Source organism: Pieris rapae, chromosome 8, assembly GCF_905147795.1.
Source record: "Pieris rapae chromosome 8, ilPieRapa1.1, whole genome shotgun sequence".
In the NCBI taxonomy this organism is placed as follows: Eukaryota; Metazoa; Arthropoda; class Insecta; order Lepidoptera; family Pieridae; genus Pieris; species Pieris rapae.
This window is the reverse complement of record NC_059516.1, coordinates 5,822,821-5,843,753: the sequence shown is the minus strand read 5'-3', so window position 1 is coordinate 5,843,753 and position 20,933 is coordinate 5,822,821. Positions and strand designations below refer to the sequence as shown.

The following is a 20,933-nucleotide window of genomic DNA, read 5'->3' as shown; positions in this document are numbered from 1 at the left end:
CAAAGTACCTATATTTAATGCATATAGTATGGTCACAATAGAATGATTGTACTGTATAATAATTAAAAATGGTTATCGGTTTCTACCATACGAAATGGTAATAAAAAATCATAATATTATAAGTAATATAAACCGTATTAAAATTATACAACGCAAATAACTTATCTTCGTCATGAACCTATTAGCATTTCAAATGAAGTCCCCTGTCTGGATGCTGAAGATCTGTGTTACCACGATAAACTATTTTAATCTTTTGTGGCGTCTCGAATTTTCATCATAAAATCTCAAAGTAAACAATGTGCTCGTAGTTAAACGATCTAAAGCCCAATTCTTGAGCCATTAAGAATTCGGAGCATTTTCAATAAAGTCCATACAAGTTTACAATAATCCTTTCGCTTCTAAGAGGCATGTTAAAATGCGGCTTTGATGCGTATTTTTAATTATTATTAAGTACATTATTTTTGACCTACTAATAATAAAATAACGTGTAGAGTTAGGAGAGCTGAGTGTATTATTATGAAATACATAATAATTTTTGAGAAGGCACAAAATCCTGTTTAGGACACCAATAATCACTGACGATATCTCTTTAAATACTTAATTTTGGCCAATGTTCATAGTTCAGAGTTAACGTATAATATGTTTCATTCCGTTAAACAATTTCTTTATAAAAGTAACTGGGTGTAAACATGAGATACAACAAACTCTCCGTTTATTTGTCCAGCTGGTGACGTTGCAACAGACACAACACGTGGTCAGGACGTAACATGTGAAGTGTGGCAGGACTGTTGCCATGCATGTACTCAGCACATTTTTACACCATAATAATTCCTGTTACTAACAGAAGCAGAACATATTAACATACAATGCAAACGAAGATTCCATTGTGTTAACACAATTTTAAGCGACTTGGGAAGAAAGATCTCTTCAGTTATAATCTTTGCTATCTTGTCCAAAAAATAACTACTTAAACCATTTTAATAAAGGTAGTAGAGCCAACGATCGCCACGGTATTTAATTAACAACTAGTAGTGGTAGGTAAAGTAATTTAATGTTTTAGTTTAGTAATTTCGAGCACACATTCTTTAACCCGCTATCGGATAATTTAATAAGTAATTCTATATCTATTTGGATTATTTATTTTTTCAGAAAGATTTGTATATGTGTATGCCGTGCTATGTATAATAACTAGGAGCATAACTAGGAACTCCGGGGAACTTTAAAACGGTAATGATATGGCAGTGAATACTAAACTTGTTTACCTTATTGAACAAGTCATAGGTAATTATTACAATATGTTCGGTTAACAGTACCTAAGTATGAAGTAGAGGTATATTGAAAGATATGCCCTGTTGAAATTGATAACAAAGTCATAGTTAGAAAATATTTTAACATAATGACATTAATATTAGTCTGGCTGATTGGATCGTCATTCAAACAAAGTCACGCATAGTGTTATTACAGCAATCTATTCCTTAATTAACTTTTTCATAATTTTTGACATATCGGAGTCATTTATAGAGCAAAGCCTCAAATCTGAATCTTGGAATTATTGAAGAAAACGGTTCGTATAAGGATATATAGCAATTACCGTTATCTTATCGTTAAATACTATAACGGAGCGAGCATTAAGGAAATATTCAATTAACTGATAGAAGTCAATTTAATGGTTTAACGGACGGATGCGTCGCCTAGTTTTCAACACCGACTTGTTCGGAGATCTAACTAAGAATAACAACTCCTTAATACATTATCCTAAAGGCCATTTTCCTTTGAAGATTTCGGAGATACATCACAAAGGGATATGAGTGAACCTTAAGATAGGATCATAAAGGCTTATTTCTTAAAACAAACCGTGCTTCATACGCTTTATTTATTTTAGATCGTATTCAGATACATTTAGATTCTATTTTTGTAAGAAACCGAAAATGTCATTAAATGTTTTCGGGTCAAACACCCACGATGAAAGGTACTAAGTAGCAGCTCCTTAGCAGCAACCGGGCAGTTGACATATAATAGAGTCAAAACGATGAATCATACTTTCACAAATAGCAAGTAAAACATTTTCACAAGACATGAAAAACGTGATTTAGTACTAACGTTTTCTCGTTCAATCTGATACTCATGGGTTGTCGACATGAATATAATTAAAAACTATAATTTGTCATTTTTATTATATTATATTACTTTGACTTTATGGCGGAATCGTAGTAAAGAAAATTTTCTATTAATTGTTTTGCTCCTGTATGTACAGGCATACTTGTCCAGATTTCGTTTGGTTATAGCAAATATTCAGGCATTTATCTGCGAATCAAATGGCCCACTTAGCTCGGCACTAAACCAAAGGAAATACCATATTCACTTAACGAGTTGCATTAACGCCGTAAAACAAAATATGGCATAATAAAATCTGATAATAGTATATGGCAACTTGTTATGCAAAAAACCTATCAAAGCATACTTTAAAATCTGGCACACAACAGCATGACCTAGATTTGAGCCTTTGCATCGAATTAAGGCTACAGATTTCATTACTCGCTGTTCCCAGAGTAAAGTAAGTATTGAAAACTGGATAAAAAATTAATTTGTATACTGCGTTATTGAAAGTGCACAGACGTTAATTGCTAATAAATAAAATAAATCAGTGGCGCTACAACCTCTTTAGGTCTTGGCCTCAGATGTCCGAATCTGTTTCATGATCATTTTTAAATCTAATAGGCAAGTAGGTGATCAGCCTCCAGTGACACAGTCGTCTTTTTGGGTCTAAGACATGTCGGTTTTCTCACGATGTTTTCCATCACCGTTCGCGCAAATGTTAAATGCGCACATAGAAAGAAACTCTATTGGTGCCCAGCCGGGAATCGAACCTACGACCTCAGGTATGAGAGTTGCACGCTGAAGCCATTAGGCCAACACTGCTCACGTGCTGCAGACGTTATATGTATAAAAAACTAATTACCTACGTACCTTGTTTTACTGACACTCAGTTTTTGTAATAGTGTTAAATAAGATTGGAGAAGAGTGTAATTTTCGAGTTTTAGCCCCGAGATCGTGCTTTAGAGTTTAACTGACATGCAATACAAAATGTAAATAAAGATGCTTGCGTCTTGAGTTAATATACCCTTACATAAATCTGCGGACAAAGATTCATTCTAGCTCTTCGATAGGAGACCTTCCAGTACTTTCAACGTAAATTCAGCCTTGACTGATTTCCCTATCCGTTTCTGACATCTTCTACTCAGTTGTACACATTCTAATATAAACCTAAGTAGCTTGTTCAAATTCGTGCACTATACATACAATTATCATTTCAAGTAGCACACATCGCCTTGTTATTGTATAAATTTTTATACTCATGCATTGCTTCTACAGAACAAACTTTTTTATAATATTCTTGTTATGTTTAGAACACAACCAAACTATTAACCAAACAGTTCATCGACCGTCGATAAAAAAAATTCGAAGCATGTTTGCTTTAACTTTACAACTGTAACGAATGAGCTTTGTCAATAAAATAATTATGAATCGAACTCCAGTTAAATTGATAGATTTAATTACATACGTCTCGTTATTGAAGTTATACCTACTTCTTTTGGCGCAATGGAGAAAAATGATGAGAGTGAATTTTTACGATGCGCGCGCACACCAACTCCTAAATTTGACATCGTAAAGTTAGATCTAGATGGCCTGGAAATCGATAACTATGTTCAAGTTGTATATTCTAGTATTTTAATATTTAAAACCCGTCTCGTAACAGTACCATTAAACAGCGTGAAAAAATTAATCTTATTTTGGTGTTTTTATATCAATTACGACGTAATCATAAATTACGTTAATTCATGTACGACGGTGATAGTATTTACTAATAAGTTATTTATTTAATTAAAATATTTTTATTAATTTTAATATTAATCATTAATCACTACTGCATTTTAGTTATTTTTTTCCATACGCCAAAGAAGTATAACTTCTACCGTGTGTACATAAGCACACACACTCTTTTATTACACACTGTTTATATAATTTATTTGTGCTTTATTTTAAAATAATGATGAAACTTTTTCTATCGAAGACCAAAATCTTTTGATTGTGCACAGAATGCTTCGTATGACCCCGACACCTTTCGCCTACATCAATCAACCTTATGATACGTCATACATTAAATATCAAAATATTAATTGCTTAACCAACTATTTCACAGCTAGGTAAGTAACAGAGAAATACTATTCAACCAGGCCACATCAGCATTTAACTTGCAGATGATATTAGTAAATATTACTGATAAAATCATACAATGCTTTTAATCTACGACCGAGCCACGACAATTCTATTGATGCAGCTAAAGAGAGCCTGTTTCCACTTAATTAAAATAAATATAAATCAAAATTGCTCTGCAAAGTTCGCTATCAAATACAAAACTCAGCTTTTATTCCAGGTTAAAAAGAAGTGTCATCAAGGCTAATTAATTCAATTCTTCAGATCTAAAATTTCTACATCTTTTAGGTTAGTCTAATTAACTCTTAATTGATTTGAATATTTAAACAGTCTTATTTTTTGTAATTATTATTAAAATTATTTAGTAATCGTTTAAATACCTTACTTATGTTTTGAACAGATTAAAGTATGAGTAATGCTGTGTATTTAATGGAATTTCCATTTCTAAATATAATACTGTAATTCTATAATCAGCTGGTAAACACCGTTATCCTTCAAGTAACAGATTAGATAATTCAAGCGTGATAACCTTTCTATGAAAAATATATCTTCCGCACGAAGGAGTGATCTATCTGATATTGTATAAATACTGCGACTTATGCTAGAATCATTTTTATGAAACTAGGCATATCTGTTTCGATGTTAATCTGGATTACTAATAAAAATAATACGCAGGCGCTGCCCAACAATGCAGTTTCCAAGACAAGAAGGTGATCAGCCTTTTGTGTCTGACAAATGTCATAGATTTTTAGGGTGAAAATTAAATTCATTAGGTAAAAAGCAATGTGAGGAGTTCTAGCATTCAAACAAGACTTACGTAAATAAATAGTGACGTTCTAGTTGACCAAAATTTATCGAACCCCACAGGTTTACGATGATAGAAATCTATATGGATCCTGAAAATAGATTGGAACCCGCAATCAAATAGGAAGCCTGGCCGCCCCAAGCAAACCTGGCGTCATACAGTCGCACATTTGCAGATGAAGCAAAGAGAACGAAAACATTTGGAGCAAGGAAATACGAGGGTCAAGACCGAACGCGAAGGAGGCTCACTATGGACACCCTCAGCTCATCGAGGGGTTTTAGAACATTGAGATATGTTAAAGCAAACGATTTCTACTTTCATTACATTGCAATTGACTCACATTTGCATATTTATACACACTCGTACGCAACAATGCAATTGAAGCTAATTAAGTGGCTAATTGAACTTTGTCTCTACTAATCTAAAGCTCGTATTCGAAGACTTCTTTTTTTAAACTACATATCTATTTTGAGAACTGCTAAACTTGTTTCCTATACGATGGTTATGACAAAGCATAATACAGGTTAAAAGTATAGACATGAATAAATCCTGTAAGTAACATGCCTCCTTTATAATTTATGTTATCTGATTTATATTATTTACTATTTACGCATGAAATAATTATTAATAAATAAATATAATTTGCTTCAAGTCATCATGCAATTACAACAGTTTTATGTTTGAATATCATTCAAGTCTTAAGATTTAAATTAATTAATTGCGGATTAAATTAAAAAGATGAAATTATTCTTATCGCTTGAATATTAGTGATTCAACAAGACACGATACCAAACAATCAAGGGAAATGACATCATCGTTTAGCTATTATTATTCCAGTAGCATTAATGTGAATCTGCACTGGAATGTATCCAGTCCTTTCCAGTCCAATCCAAACCTTTCCAGTGATCAATCCAATCCAGTTGACTGGAATGACAGTCTATCATTCTAGCGCCACTGGCCAATAGTGCCAATCCAGTAGGTACTTGAATATACGTTTAACAATGAACACACATAGTTGTTATTTTATTGAACTTTAAAGGTAATTCCTAACAATGAACTGAACTGAAAACCAAACTCTTCAATATGTTTCTTTGTACAGCGAACATGTGTGTTTGTGGGATATCACTTCGGAATTTATAAACACAAGGGAATGCGCCAATACGCCCTGCACAAAACTTGCAGGAAAGGCATCTCTGAATAATGTATCGCTACGTTGAGTATTTCAATTGAAATTAATGATAACAACTCATCAAAATTTTCTGATATCATTCTCAATGCCAATCTGTATTCCAAGGGATCTTCGGAATTAACTGTTGTGAAAGCATTGCAGAGCCTCCTGTTTAATTTATTTCGATTATCATATTTATCATTTTTTTAGTTCTCCTTTCACTTCCTGTTACAGTAATAATTAAACAATTTAAAAATAATTTCTTAACTTCTTTCTGGAAAGCATTGTGACTGTCGTGTTACCGATCTAACAGCTTTTGAATGAGTGAAATCATGTGGACATTCCATTTCAATCCAGCACTAGACTCAGTGTATAACTGGACTGGAAAAATGTGAACCAGGCATAAACCCTTTTTGCTTGTTTTAGCTACAACTTTAATTATTATAACCATAACTTTGGATTTAAAAAGACCAGACAAAAGAATAAATTTGATGCTTATACGCATATTTATTGACCAATATATGTGTAGATTTTTGATGTTAATACGGTTAATTATAGACAATGCATTGAATGAGGTCACATTCAGTCAGTATTAGCATTCAAATCTTTTATCTGTGTGTATTTTTGTTCTAACCCGGAAACATTGAACGTCCTTGCGTGTATACGATATTGTAAACATTTTGCATTAATTTTTTGTTGCTGATAATATGGTACATATGAAATATTGAAATGTATAAAATGTTAGTTTCATTACAATACTAAGAAGAGAACACACTTTGCGGTCTGTTTTATTGATATTTTATGAGTTACATACTTACTTAATAGTAAAAATAATATAATAAATCATTGACGCTACAACAATTATTTTAGCTTTGAATCCCTGATCCATGCTTATATTTCTCGATCATTTGTCAATCTAATAGGCAAGAAGGTGATATGCCTTCTGTGAATATAGTGTATTATGTTAAATATACTATATCTAGTGCGAACACAAAAAAGACTAATATTTAAATAGTGCAGTGATTCATGATTTGATTTTCTTAATAACTGTATATGTATAAATTAACAATTATTAATTAGTAATTACTAATCACCATATTACAAATACAGGTAAGTTAATACAACAAAGCTGTCTAGGTAATTAACATACTTTAATTATGTAAAGCATTTATTATTATAATTACATCAAAAATTATGTACTTAAGATAAATATTGACTATTTTCAAGTTACTTTCATTAAGCCGGATAACAATTGCTCCATTGTGCTGTCACTGTTCTCAATACGATATTATATTTAACTTTGACCACGAGTAAAAGATTTTTTTATTGTCTTAATATATATACTGTACAAATAAATAACTCATAACAATAGTAATCTAAAAAAGAAAAAAAAGTGAATAGAAAAAAGACAACTTTTTTATTTGGATATTGAAATTTTAAGCGGCAGGCGATTGATGATCGGGCTTCATTAACATTACCGGCTTAATAGTATTAATAAATATTGAAACTTCCAAGACAATTACGTAATGACCATAATTATACCACTTACGTGTCAACGCACCCTACGTACGTGACGTATAACGATTGAATAGTATCATGATGTCGAAACCGAGTTAGCCGACAATAAACGCGTCCTAAATTAACAATTGAGACTACCATTACCGCTTCAATGAACACTTGCAACATCTAAACGATTAGAGATAAGTTTTATAAAACACAATTTGGCCGGCATTATTTACATACTATTGAACTAACTGGGAAGTTGGTGAATACACAAAGTGTGTAGATCGCTAAGACTAAAGTACGAGAAGACATCGTAGGATGTCTATTTCCCTGTTATTTCCTGTCGCTGCAGTTAAATTGAATAATTTTGCCGTCCTGAAGTGAATTACTTCAAACTCTAGACTTGTCGCCTTTAAAGGCATTACGACAGTTTCATTCCTTGTTGCCTACAGTGCACTAAAACAAAAATCAAGATATATTTAAAATATATAAACAATAGTTTAAACACCTTAAAAAAAATAGTCTTTCTTATATTATTAAACTATTAGATGCTTTAGTGGTCTGTGGGTGATTCACTAGTCATACGTAATAATATACGTAAGTTAATAGCATATACGTGTGACGTAGACAAGTCTCCGTTTACTGTTATCGAAAACGGTAAACGTTTCAATTTACTAACACAGCGCGAAACAATACTGAGAAATGTAACAAAGAATCATTGATTCACGAGAAAAATTAACCTGTTTCAGAACATAACTTCAGATATAAAATTTGCTTTATTTTCTACTAAGTAACTAAATTAAGGTTCCATTACCTAAATTACTTTCATAGCAGCAAACGATCATTTTACACCGACAACGAAAGCTGCGTGCGCTAACTCGCTTTAAAAGTGAAGTAAAAAAGAGTGTTTCATTTACTCTAATAGGTCTGGCCCTGAATTCCGGATTTACATTTAAAATTTTCAAACTGGAGAACAAAAGAGCTTTTTTCCATTTCAAATAACTACAGCGAGGTCAAGATCAAAGCTAGACATAACGAAGCAAAATTGTGTTGTAGAGAAGTAATTTAATTTATTGATTCGATGTAATTTTTTTATATTTCACGACTAAGCTTTCTCTACTTAAAGGTTATAAAAATAAACCAACGTGGGTAAGAGTTGTTAATAGAATCTGCATATGCCAGAGGTGAGATAAATGTCAAGGCGTAATTTTTTTTATATATTATATGTACTTAATAAATTAAATTAAAATAGAATAATATCTTCGTTTTAGTAGAAAACAGGCAAAGTTTATCAATAAAGGTATTCACATTATTAAGGATGTACATAAATTCAATTTCAGAAATTAAAATGTGCATATCTCGACCTTATATGGAATGCAAAAGACAATAGAAAAACTGGGACAATTTCTGTTCATTTCTGGTTTAATATGCACGGCTTTGTTGCATATTTGGGGCATTGCTTTTGTAGTAAAAGCATTCATTTGGAAGTTTTATAACAAGCTGCTCTGGATCGTAGCGAATAATTAACACAAATAAAAAAAACTCAGCGGGGTATGACCCGCGTACCGAAGATATTCATTTACAGACTGCAGTCTACAGACCTTCCTGTTAAAAGCCAAATAATAAATAATATTTATGAGAGTACCTAATTTTTTCATAGTGTTTTTTGCACTTAGAATTTGAGTAATATAGTCATTATGTAATTTTTGTTTCTTATCGTTTTATAAAAAAAACGATAGCATTCGGGCCACAGAAAAGTAAGCGCAATATGATTGCAATTGGCTTGATGTTAGCATGCAAGGAGTTACTTGCAAGGTCGACGGCCGCGACCGCTAAGGCCTACGGATGCGCGAACGCACTGTGGTTGCGACCACGCAAGTATAGTACATAATTCATTTCTAATAACAATAGGAATTATTGTTACTACTATGTCAGACAACAATTCTAAAATTTCAGGGTGAGTAAAGTAAGCTATCAAACTTCAGCAACGGGCAAAATTATGATAATCCAGACATTAAAATGTCATGTTAGACATTAGAATCAACTTCAGACATTTTCATTCATTCATTTATTTTCATTGTTATTAAGCTGGTCAACAAAATTAAGATTATTTAAAAATTTTGTACTTTGTAAGTGTCAGTTATATTTTATACATTATGATAACCAAACCTGATATTAGAAGTAAACAATGACAATTGGGTAGCCTATGTAAGATAATATATAATATAATATGTAGTCCACTGTTATGAATATCTTAATATTTTTTGTGCTAAAACTATTAGTATTAGCACAAAAAATATAAAATATATTAATTATTATAAAATGATTCAATTTATATTAGATTCAAAAAATGTAAATAGTAGATATAACAGTGGATCAAATTTCATATTCTTACATAGCTATGCTTTGTGTCATATTTATTAAGTCAACTATTATCACAAGAATATATATATGATATGTACTGTATAAAACAGATTTTAATTTTCCAATTGTTCTAATGAACATTTTAAGTAAATTATTGAGTTGATTGTTTTTTATTTGTGAGGTATCAAAAAATGTGGCAAAAAAGTTGTTTGTAATAAATACCATATTACAAACAACTTTTCTAATATTGAAGTTTAATCCTACTTGAAATATAAACGATACTTTCTCAAGATTTTTAATATTTGTGATAGTTTTATACTCATTTTGTGGGATAGGAGTAGCACAAAGGAATGTTCGGATTATCTGTTTGTCTGTACAGATCTTGTCATAATAAAAAGAGTCATACCTTCTGGATATGCTTGTTTATTCGCGATGATGTCTATAATGCTGTGGCTTGAATTATAAAGATGACCCATAGCGCGCATGTCGAATTCCACCCTGGCTCCATAGCTGACATTGATCACGGGCGTTGAGTAGTTAACCACGGACGAGTCCAGTACTCGGGACAAGCCATCTCGAAGATTATCAGTAATATTTGTCACCCACGACTGCCCCAAAGTAGACCCCATCAACGCACAAAAAACTATAACACGCCACATTTTTAAAAGGCGCAATCACTCCTTCAAAGCAACATTATCACTGCACTCTCCTTAATTCACGGGATAAACTATTTGTTTGCAAAACAAACAGACAAATATACCCGTACTATAAATAAAAACAGAGATCGGGTCGATACTCGATAAACTCGTCTAAAAATGGTGTACGGAAACGAGTTTTAAATAGGCACTTAAGAGAAAAAGTGTTTAGTTTGTACCAATCACGATTTATGTTAAGATTTACATATTTAATAATAAATCTATTTATAACAAAATTAAGACACAATAGATAAATTTACACCCGACCCGAACAGTGAGAAACTGCATCTGATTTATTTTGTCAGTTGCCAGTTGTGCCGGGAGGAAGCACAGACTACTACCAAACAGAATGAAAATAATTTTTACAACAGAGTAAATATGGTTGACACAGATCAAGAACCATATATGTTATTCTATAGAGCCTTTTGTTGCCTATAGTAGTTGTTCCGATGTTAAACAAATTATAACGGTTAGCATGTGATTTTTGCCAGTTACCCGTATGAGTGCTTGACTAATTTGCTATGATAAAAGAATGTATTGAATTTAACAGTCTTAATGTAGCAACTTATAAGGTAAGGTAAGGTAATTTTGTTAAAGAACACCTAATAATAAGTTTTACGATTGGAACTTAATTAGGCTTAAATAGGGAATACGCGTTAAACGAGAAAATAATTTTTATGTAATTGATAATAAATTATTTATTTAATATTTACAAGTTTTACAATAATATCTAATTTCTTACAATTCCATTTTGAACAAGGGCAATCAAACCATTATATGTAATAAAAAAAAATTCTCATTGAAAAATACAACTTAAAATAAACCAATACCAATAGTATGGTGTCTGGTTATATTATGTTATCCTGGTAATAGCCGCTATAGTATAGTCTGTTTCGGTGGGTGTTAAATCCTTTTATGAAAGGAAAAATTCAATAAAGTTTATATACTCTTATACAATTGGTGTATATAATATTTCATTATTCAATAAAATATGTTTTTTGAGTTATTAAAATAGCCTATAGGAAATGATGAAGGTAACAATTGATTGAATTGTCTAGCACTAATATCCACTATATTACTAGATAAGCCTTAAAGCTTTATACTATTTCTTCGCGCTTTACCGACTTCTTCAACAACGCACTCGTTTCATTCTCAGCTTCCGGTTCTCTGGTAGACACAGCTTCTAATGCCTCCTGTACCCTTGTGACCTTTAATGACCTTTTATCAATATCAGACACCATTTCCAACCACTTAATTGAGTCTTTTGAGGCGTTATAAAATACCAAAAGCTGGTCGTTTTCTTGAAACTTTTTTACTAACCGTGATAAAACCTGAGAATCAAAGAAACGAATGATGTTTTAGTCGCGCCAAGACAATAAAAAAAACAACTTTATTTGTTTTTATTTTCCATGCGTCCATGGTGAATAAATGTCATTCCAATTTCCAATCCCCATTCCCAAACTATTGATGATAACATTAATTGATAGTTTTCTTTTTATATATGTCAATTATCTAGCGACCAATTAAAATGTTCGTAAAATTTGCTAAAAGAAGAAATTATATTTTCGCATTTATTATAATTTCAAACAGTAGAATTTGTTAAAAAGGCATGATTATTTAAAAAAAATAATTAGTTTATTTTTGATAGTTTGTTAGTGATAAGGCCACCTGTTGAATCCCTTATAATTTCTATGTATTATGTTATTTCTTTGTATAAAGGTAACAAGTGTGAATAAATAAATGAATATATTAATACCTCTGTAGCAGTATAGTCACATAACGTGATGGCCGAGCACTCAATAAGTACGGGACTTCGCGCGGTCGCACTATTCAGTACCAACGCTGCAAAGCGTTCGGCGTTTGCGTACACTAGTGCACGTCGTACGGAAACACGAATTACGTCCGTGTTGTTTGTCTGTAATCGAAAAAAGCATTAACACACATCCTACAATGGGTTTGTGTGTGAATTAGATTATAAGTAGAAATAACGTTGCATCCTAAGATCCTATCCATCATAGGTATATTATAATATTATCATATTATGTATTATAATATTATTCTAAATCGATCTCAAGTCACAAAATCCTCTTCAGAGCTGTCATACAGAAAAAAAAACAGTTTGACAGCTCTTAAAACTAGATTTTAAATTTCATTGATCTTCCAGAATTAGGGGCTTAGACCACCAATCTAGCATTATTAAATTATTTATAGTAAATTTTTCTGATACTTAAGATACCGAATCGCTTTATAAATTTGGGCGATTGTCATCTAGCTTTTGCTAGATAAATCTTAGTACCTTAACTTGTGTAATATCAACGGGCGTTTGAAGCACATCGCGTATGAGAAAAGCCAATCCAGTTAGGGCACCGACAAGTATTGATAATTCAAGGTTTTTCCAAATGCCCGCTCCAAAGGTAAGTGTATAAAGAACTAATTCACGTTTGCTGCTGTTCCATAGTTTACCTATAATGTTAATATCAATCTGAAACATACCGACAATCATTGTTTTTACATGCATATTAACTGATTTTCATAACTTTTTACTGCATAACTGGCTTAAGTCATTGAGATATCTCCAAAAAAAAATATTATCATAAACATGTCATTCACCACTAGGCTGAACTTGTAGCTAATATTGCTTTAAACAAAATATGATTTTTAGATAATTTTGGAGGTAAGTAAGGCTCGTAAATTGGTAAGAATTGTTATTTTTTTTGCCTTTTGCTATTAAAAGTATAAGCACAAACATTAAAAGTACGGGCGCAAACGTTAAAAGTATAAGCCAGTTATTTATTTATTTATTCATAAGAAGATTTACAGCACAATACAAAAATAAATGAATATATGTATACATAACAACATGGGCCAATTAAAAATCTTCACAAATAGTTCATTTTATATAAATATATATAACAAGAAGGTACCTAAACATATCAAAAAATTTTAGTGTTAAACAAAACAATAACAATAAACAGAAAAACAGAATTTAATTTGTTGACAATGAAAAATGAAGTCAATACATTTCATTCATCCTGGTTAAAATAATTTTGTACCAGAGCTCTCCTTGCTGCCTCCACACTCCAAAATCCGTATGTAGGTACGTAATGTAATAATACCATTTCTTAAAAATTACCAATTCTTAAAAAGCCGGCAACGCACTTGCGCGCCTTTTTGCAATGTGAGTATCCATGGACGGCGGTAACGCTTAAGATCAGGTGAGCCTCCTGTCCGTCTGTTACACAAAAAAATGTGGTGCATTTTTTAAACACAATTTATATACAACACAATCATGAATTCGAAATCCTCACAAACGAAATTACCAGAACGATTGTTTTATATACCAACCATAAAAACGACAGCACAGATAAGAACAGATGATAAGCAGGCTTTCGGTATGAAGAAGAAGTACTGTGTAAGGAAGTTTAGAGCCAGCAACGTGATGATACCTAGAAGTGAATGAGCTATGAGTTATGAAATTTTTCTATAACCCCTACATCCCTTTATATTAGGGCTACTAGTCTAAAGCTTAGAGATTCACAGAGTTTTTTTTTGATGTGAAACATCTATAGCCGCACGTAAAAGCGATTTCTGGCGTGGCGACGCATGCCGTGGCGACGCATGCCGTGGCGACGCATCGCCACGCTATATGATATACAGTCTAAATGCAGTAGTAAATTTCACATTAAAAATATTTAATGAAAATAATGTTTATTCAACAAATAGTCATCGTTATCTGGAAAAAAATCGTAATATTTTATTTTATCATTATGACATATTTAGTTTCTATCACAATCTGTTCTTTCTGCATATTACTTTTACAAAATAATGTCGATGTTTCACATCTGCCAGGCGTCCCGTGACAGCTCACATTTTTTTTTACTGAAGTGAGAGTTAAGGGATATTCACCCTCTCACATTATATCTCATATGAAACTTCTCAATATAGTTTCGTTGTCAATACAGTTCATAATCACTGGCGCTGCTAGCTTTTAAGATCTGGTCCTTTTTTCTAATATGAAAGTATGTGATCAGCATTACACATGCCGTCGACTTGTTAGGTTTCCTCGCGATGTTTCCTACATAAAAGCAAGTGTTAAATTCTGTCAGAAAGTTCATTGATGCCCAGCCGGGAATGGAACCATAAGAAAGACAGTCTCACGCTGAAGCATAATTAATTCACATCACCGATAAAAAGTATCTAAAATTTTTATATAAACCTGAATATAATCCCGCTGCAGGAGTCCTCACACCTGAGGAGTGAGAAACAGCGGAACGAGTGAAGGCTCCACACGAAGGCATCGCGTGTACCAACGAACCCGCTACGTTACAAAGTCCTAATGTCACCATTTCCTGTGTTGCGTCTACTCGACCTCCAGGCGCTGAAAATATATTTAATTCCTTTCCGTCGCTAACATTCTTCTAAATCTCATCAATTATATGAAATCATATGCATTTGTTACACTGGGTTTTTAAAACTAAGAAAAAAACGTATGGCAGTCGGGCACTGCGGCGGTAAAGCCAAGTCCATTATTTATCAACTTATGCAATTATAATTAAATATTATTTTATATTAATTGAATCTAACACTACCAAACTCAGAGTAACACGATAAATATAGTCTGTCTCGCTTTAACGCGTACCGACTGCACTGGCCGCGCTTACGCGATGTCACCGATCTCGTCAGAGAGATGTGAATACGCACTATGCTTTCCGTCGCACTCTAACGTACCTACACTACACCACCGATCACGTCAGACCGATGTGAGACGCAAAAAGCGTTCTGTCGGGCATTATAGCTCGTCATCCGAATATAAAACATTTAGGCCCTGTTTCACAATGTCCGGATAAGTTCCAAATAAACTATTTATTACTTATTGGTAGGATAAATAGTATTTTTTCGTTTCACGACTGTCAGATAGCGCTATACGTCATGAAATTCGAAGTATCTTATTTGGAACTTTTATCTTTCGAATAATTTATGTGTTGCATAGCTATTTGGCACTTTATCCATACATTGTGAAACAGGCCCTTAAAATTATATGTGGTCGGGATAGTTTCCGATTGAATTGTTTTGTGGGCACAGCCGACCGAATCGGTCTGAAGGACTGAATATTATTTAATGAAGACTTCTAAGAGTTTGTTAACTTAACAGTTTATACTTACAAAATGCTTTAGCGATAGCGATATTTGCCAAGACCATGACAACAGGTGTTACTATCACAGCAGATCCTAAATAGTCCATCATGCCCATGAAACCTATGGTTTGGTTTCCGATCACCGTGCTGAATGGTGGAAGGCTTAACTGCGGCAGACCTGGCTCCACTCGGCCTGAAACATTTTACATTCAGAAAACTTCGATTTAGTTTTATAAACAAGCAATTAACATTATTTACTGGGAGCTTTCGATCAAAATGAATGATTAATATGATGATGTTACGGAGACGTTAAATACATATTTTTAGTAATATAATTTTGTTTCTTTGTAATTCCGTTTTATAAAACAGAGGTAGGAGGCTCATCAAATTTATTAACATTTCGTTGTTATTAGTACTGGCGGAATTATCGCTGTCGAACGATCCTTCCTGGCAACCACTGTGAGAAAAATAAAGATAATAAGCTTTGTTGTTAAGCGATATTGCCGCTCATGAACACCCTCAATACCAAAGGCGACAGCGTCAACGGCCTTTTAAGAATTGGTAGGACCTTAAGTAGAATTGGAATTACTTCAACGGCTAGCTGAAACGCGATAAATCCACCATTAGCGTCAGTACTGGAACGAACCGGTGGTGGGTTGGTGATACGGGAGGCGCATAATTTCGTATTCTGCCTCGACATCCATTGACGAAATTGTCATAAGTTTTATATGACAAAGAAAGATTCATAAGTAAGCTAAATAATCATGTTAGTGTATAAAAAAAAATCTTGTTTCATATTAAATAGAATAAGATTGTTTTATTCCTTTCCACCTCCAAATATGACCAACCCGATTCACAGCGAAAATTTTTCCCACTTAACAGAAGGCTGGCCTTAGAATGAAATTGTGTAAAAGTACATTTAATCACATCATTACTTTGAGGATTATGTGACGTCATTTTTACGGTAAACTTTTACCCGATAGTTTGAAAAGCGGGTTTTCAGCGTTGTAGGTACAGTAGGCGACCGTAGAAGCTATGCAGACTACGAGAGCATTGCGTGCAATTGATATCAGCCATAACGCTTTCTTCAGTTTATCACTCTTCGGGTTGACTTTGATATCTTTGAATTTCTGAAACGTAAAATATTATATGTATACTAGCTGCCCCCACGAACTAGTCTAGAACTAGTCTAGCCTACCTTTTTAGTACATACCAATATGGAAAAATTTGCTATGCTAACCCAGAGACTGTTCGGTTTTCCGGAATGAAAACATTTTAGGATTTTCATTTAGGATGGTAGAGGGTTAATAAAAATGTTATCTAACAAATAAACAATTTTGAAACAATATTTCAAAAAATTTGAAAACGATGGAAAGTTATCTAAATGAAATTTAAAATATTATAAGATATTTGAAAGTAAAATTTATTTTAAATCAGATTCAGTAATTAATTCTATTTATATTTATTAAATCAGATGAAAAGAACTCTAACGAATCCTTCACATATAAACCTATCATATCTTTTGAATATTTGACTGTGTTCAGAAGTGTAGTACAGGGTTTATAATTTTCATTTAAAAAAAGCGGAGTAATCGTTTCCTTAGAAAATAACTAACATCCATAAATCTAAAACGTACCCTCAATAAAAGTAGTACAATGCAGCACGCAGCGCTCAATGCGCAGTCGTTAAATCGAATTTGTCCCCAGTTTTGTGATATAAGAGAAACGTTTTCCATCACAGTTTCCGCAATGAAACTGAGTCCTAATAAACCCTTCACCTGCGATGCTATGATGGTAACAGCCGTCGCTGATGTGAAGCCACTGGTAACGGACGGCGATATTAAATCCACCAAGAAACCTGGAATTCGGAATATGTCATTGTTCTAAAGTGTTATTGAATGTTTTAAAGGGTAATCGTCAATTGAAAATTACAAAATTATTATCAAGCTTAATTAAAGCATACATAATGTTCTTATGTGAGTTGACATAATGTTTGAAATATAATGGAATTTTGTCATTGTTTGTTATAAAAAACTGCCTATTCATGTATTCATGTGAACCTAATGACAGTTGTGCAAATGTATACTCTTTTTTTATCTCTTTTTATTGTACACGTACGACGTCGAATCGTCGAATTTTGTAATTTGTGATTGTATAAGGATTCTCTGAAATTCATTTTGTTAATTGACTTTGAATTCAGGAGCGAAAATTTCAAACAGTTTTTATTATGGTTCGAATCACTTAATAAAAAAAAGTCTAGTTGTTTCCCTAAATCGTTGGCTAGATATGGGCATCTTTCTTCAGATTTGTCTCAACTTATAAAAAAAGGCCCCGACCGCGGCCGTCTGTAAGAACGCGATAAACTTAAAAACTACTAAACGGATTTTTTTACCACTATAATATAGATAGTAGGTATGATTTCTAAGAAAGGTATATAATATACATATGTATACTAGCTGCCCCTGCGGTCGTCGTTTCTCCTTAATGTGGTTTTACTTAGCTTACACTTTAAGTGCATACGAACAATTGGCATGCTACCCCAGAGACTGTTCGGTTTTTCGGAATCAAAAACGGAGAAGATTTATCCGTGAATTTTTCATTTTTCTCTGAATATACCTCAGAGTTCGTCATAAGATTTTAATTAACAAATAAAAATAGGGGTTGTATATATTTTTGTATGCTGCATCATAAAAAAAGACTGTTTTTGTGGTTGTGGTTGTTGACTGTGATTGACTAAAACATAAAATTTCACGAAAATCGGTCGAGCCATTTCGGAGGAGTTTAATTACAAACATCGTGACACGGAATTTTATACACTAGAATCTAGTGTATAAAATTCGGTGTGTGACTAGATATATGTTTATCTAGTGACTAGATACATGTTTATATACCTACTAAGTGATAAAATATTTACTAACACACAGAAAAACCAGATAATAGTGGATCAGGAAATAATTTAAGGCTAAAAATAAAATAAAAATAATATACACTTTGTTGAAGAGATCGCAAAACACCATGTCCAAATGCACGAATACCAGGCGAGAGAAACCGCGGGCGGAAACTAGTATATTTATAATTATTTAATAATAGGTATTAGAATGAGCAACTGTTTAATCGTTCGCCGTTTAAGTAAATTTTTATGTAAGTGTCAACTAATTAGATAAGAAAACTAAGACATATTTTACTTACCAAGTCGCAATAAACCCATTACGAACACGACACAGCCAGACAGAAAGGCCAGTAGAATCACAAAGTCCACTGGCAACCCTCGGCAGGTCTGCAGCGTCATGAGAGCCATGAGACTTGTGGGACCGATCGATACTTCCTTAACTGTGCCCAGGAACATGTAGAGAATTGTACCTGGATTAAGATACAATAGAGAGACGATAGATACTATAGACGATAAAAGTGTGTTACTTAATTAAGCATAATCACTAAATTTTAATTTAATATTTATGTAACGTCCCACTGTAAATAATACGTATCTCGATAACTTTAAATCCTTTTAAATTCGTTAACCGGAGACAGCATTCGCCTTTATTAAATTGTGTCGCATTTCTTAAATCAAATCACAGCGATAAGAACATTATTAAAAAGCTATTAAAGGCTTATAGGGGATTAAAAATACTTCCATATAAATTGGCTTTGCAACGAAGAAATATACATACCCACAAACCCAGAATACAGTCCATACTGGACCGGTAAATTCGCGAGCGAGGCATAAGCTATACTCTGCGGTACTAGAGTCAATCCCAGGGTGATACCAGCAATGAGGTCGGCTACAGCATTCGTCTGATCATACTTGGGGGCCCACTTCAAAATTGGTAATCGTCTCTTGCAAAACTCATACCATCCCCCCGAGGAACTCCTCTTCGGTAACGGAATCCCTTCTTCCATATCCACGTTCACGCACTTTGCAATTATTTACAGCACTGCCACAATCTATGAGAAAACCCGGCTTAAGCAAATAAGATAGTGGTTCCTTCGTGACCTTTAACTCTCTCATTATGAGGTTATATTTTAAATAAATGTGTTATTATACTATTTGTTTAAGATAGGGGACCGGTTGTTTGAATCGCTCTATTTATAAGCTCATTAAGTATAGTAATGAAAGACGCTTCGATTTCATTAATTTGGTTGCTTTCTAAATATCCATTATTTAGAATGATAATTTAAAACTAAGTTTAGAACATAAACCGTCTACAACATTAAACCTTCTTTCTCGCGTGAATTGTATGACACGATATTTAATATATCGTACGAATAATAAATTATAGTATGGGGAAGCCACGATGCTTTATGGGGATTTACTCGAGCGTCATAGAGAATTATTGGGTGGCGAAGCTTAGGTAATAATAAGAAAAAAAATATATAAAGTGTTTTTTTTTTCATTATGTCATCGCTGGGGTAGGGGCTTGATATTTAAAATATTAAAAAAATACTCGAACGCGTCAGATATTGATAAAGTCCATGTCCTATGTATTTTTAATAATGTAGGTATCTTAATCTGATTGTTTGCATGGTGGGTTGTACGTAGGGTTGAAAATGAGAAAAAATATTTAATCGAGCGCGTCAGATTTTCTAATGGGATTTTAAGTGAACCTAAAAAAGCAATCCCGTCTAATAATCAGACGATTTGGATGTGACACAAACTCGCGACCGTTATTAGAATGTGCAAAAAAATATCCCCATTTTTAAATACTCAAGCGCGTCAGATTAAGAAAATATATATGGTTCATCTTTATGTCCTAGACGTGATATCACATAATCTGACGATTATCTGGTTTTTTTAAACATTGAACTTCATTAATTACCTTAGGAAATAGCAATGCCGTTCAAGTAGAACTTGAATTTTCTATACATATAATAATTTTAAAATAATGCTTTAAAAATATCATGAACCGGAAGAGCCAGTTTACTTCGACGATATTCTAAAATATTTATACATTTTCTAATTTTTGCAATGTAAATTTTATTGATTTTTGCATGGTAAGTATATACTACATCACAAATAAATAAAATCAGACACGCTCGAGAATGTCAAGATTAC

General features: G+C 32.9%; 2 protein-coding genes across 4 annotated transcripts in view; both read right to left on the bottom strand.

Moving 5' to 3' along the window:
* The window catches only part of LOC110997960 (prominin-like protein), a 45,597-nt gene extending 34,540 nt beyond the window's left edge, over nt 1-11,057 (bottom strand). For 2 of the 3 annotated variants that reach the window (XM_022266361.2, XM_022266362.2), the window contains exon 1: nt 10,462-11,056. In XM_022266361.2, the coding sequence (XP_022122053.2) occupies nt 10,462-10,714 (253 nt within the window). In that variant the 5' untranslated portion in view covers nt 10,715-11,056. Of the gene's footprint in view, nt 1-10,461 lie in introns of all 3 variants that reach the window. The other variant, XM_045629304.1, reaches the window with a different exon arrangement.
* A 404-nt stretch (nt 11,058-11,461) lies between these two features.
* On the bottom strand, nt 11,462-20,052 carry LOC110997970 (sodium-independent sulfate anion transporter). The gene is made up of 10 exons (XM_022266377.2): nt 19,552-20,052; nt 19,073-19,243; nt 17,521-17,741; nt 16,861-17,014; nt 15,913-16,077; nt 14,967-15,128; nt 14,096-14,196; nt 13,047-13,232; nt 12,507-12,665; nt 11,462-12,081 (listed from the first exon to the last, which is right to left on the bottom strand). The coding sequence occupies exons 1-10, from the start codon at nt 19,778-19,780 to the stop codon at nt 11,848-11,850; spliced, it is 1,782 nt and encodes a 593-aa protein (XP_022122069.2). The 5' UTR covers nt 19,781-20,052; the 3' UTR covers nt 11,462-11,847.
* Between the last annotated feature and the right edge of the window lie 881 nt (nt 20,053-20,933).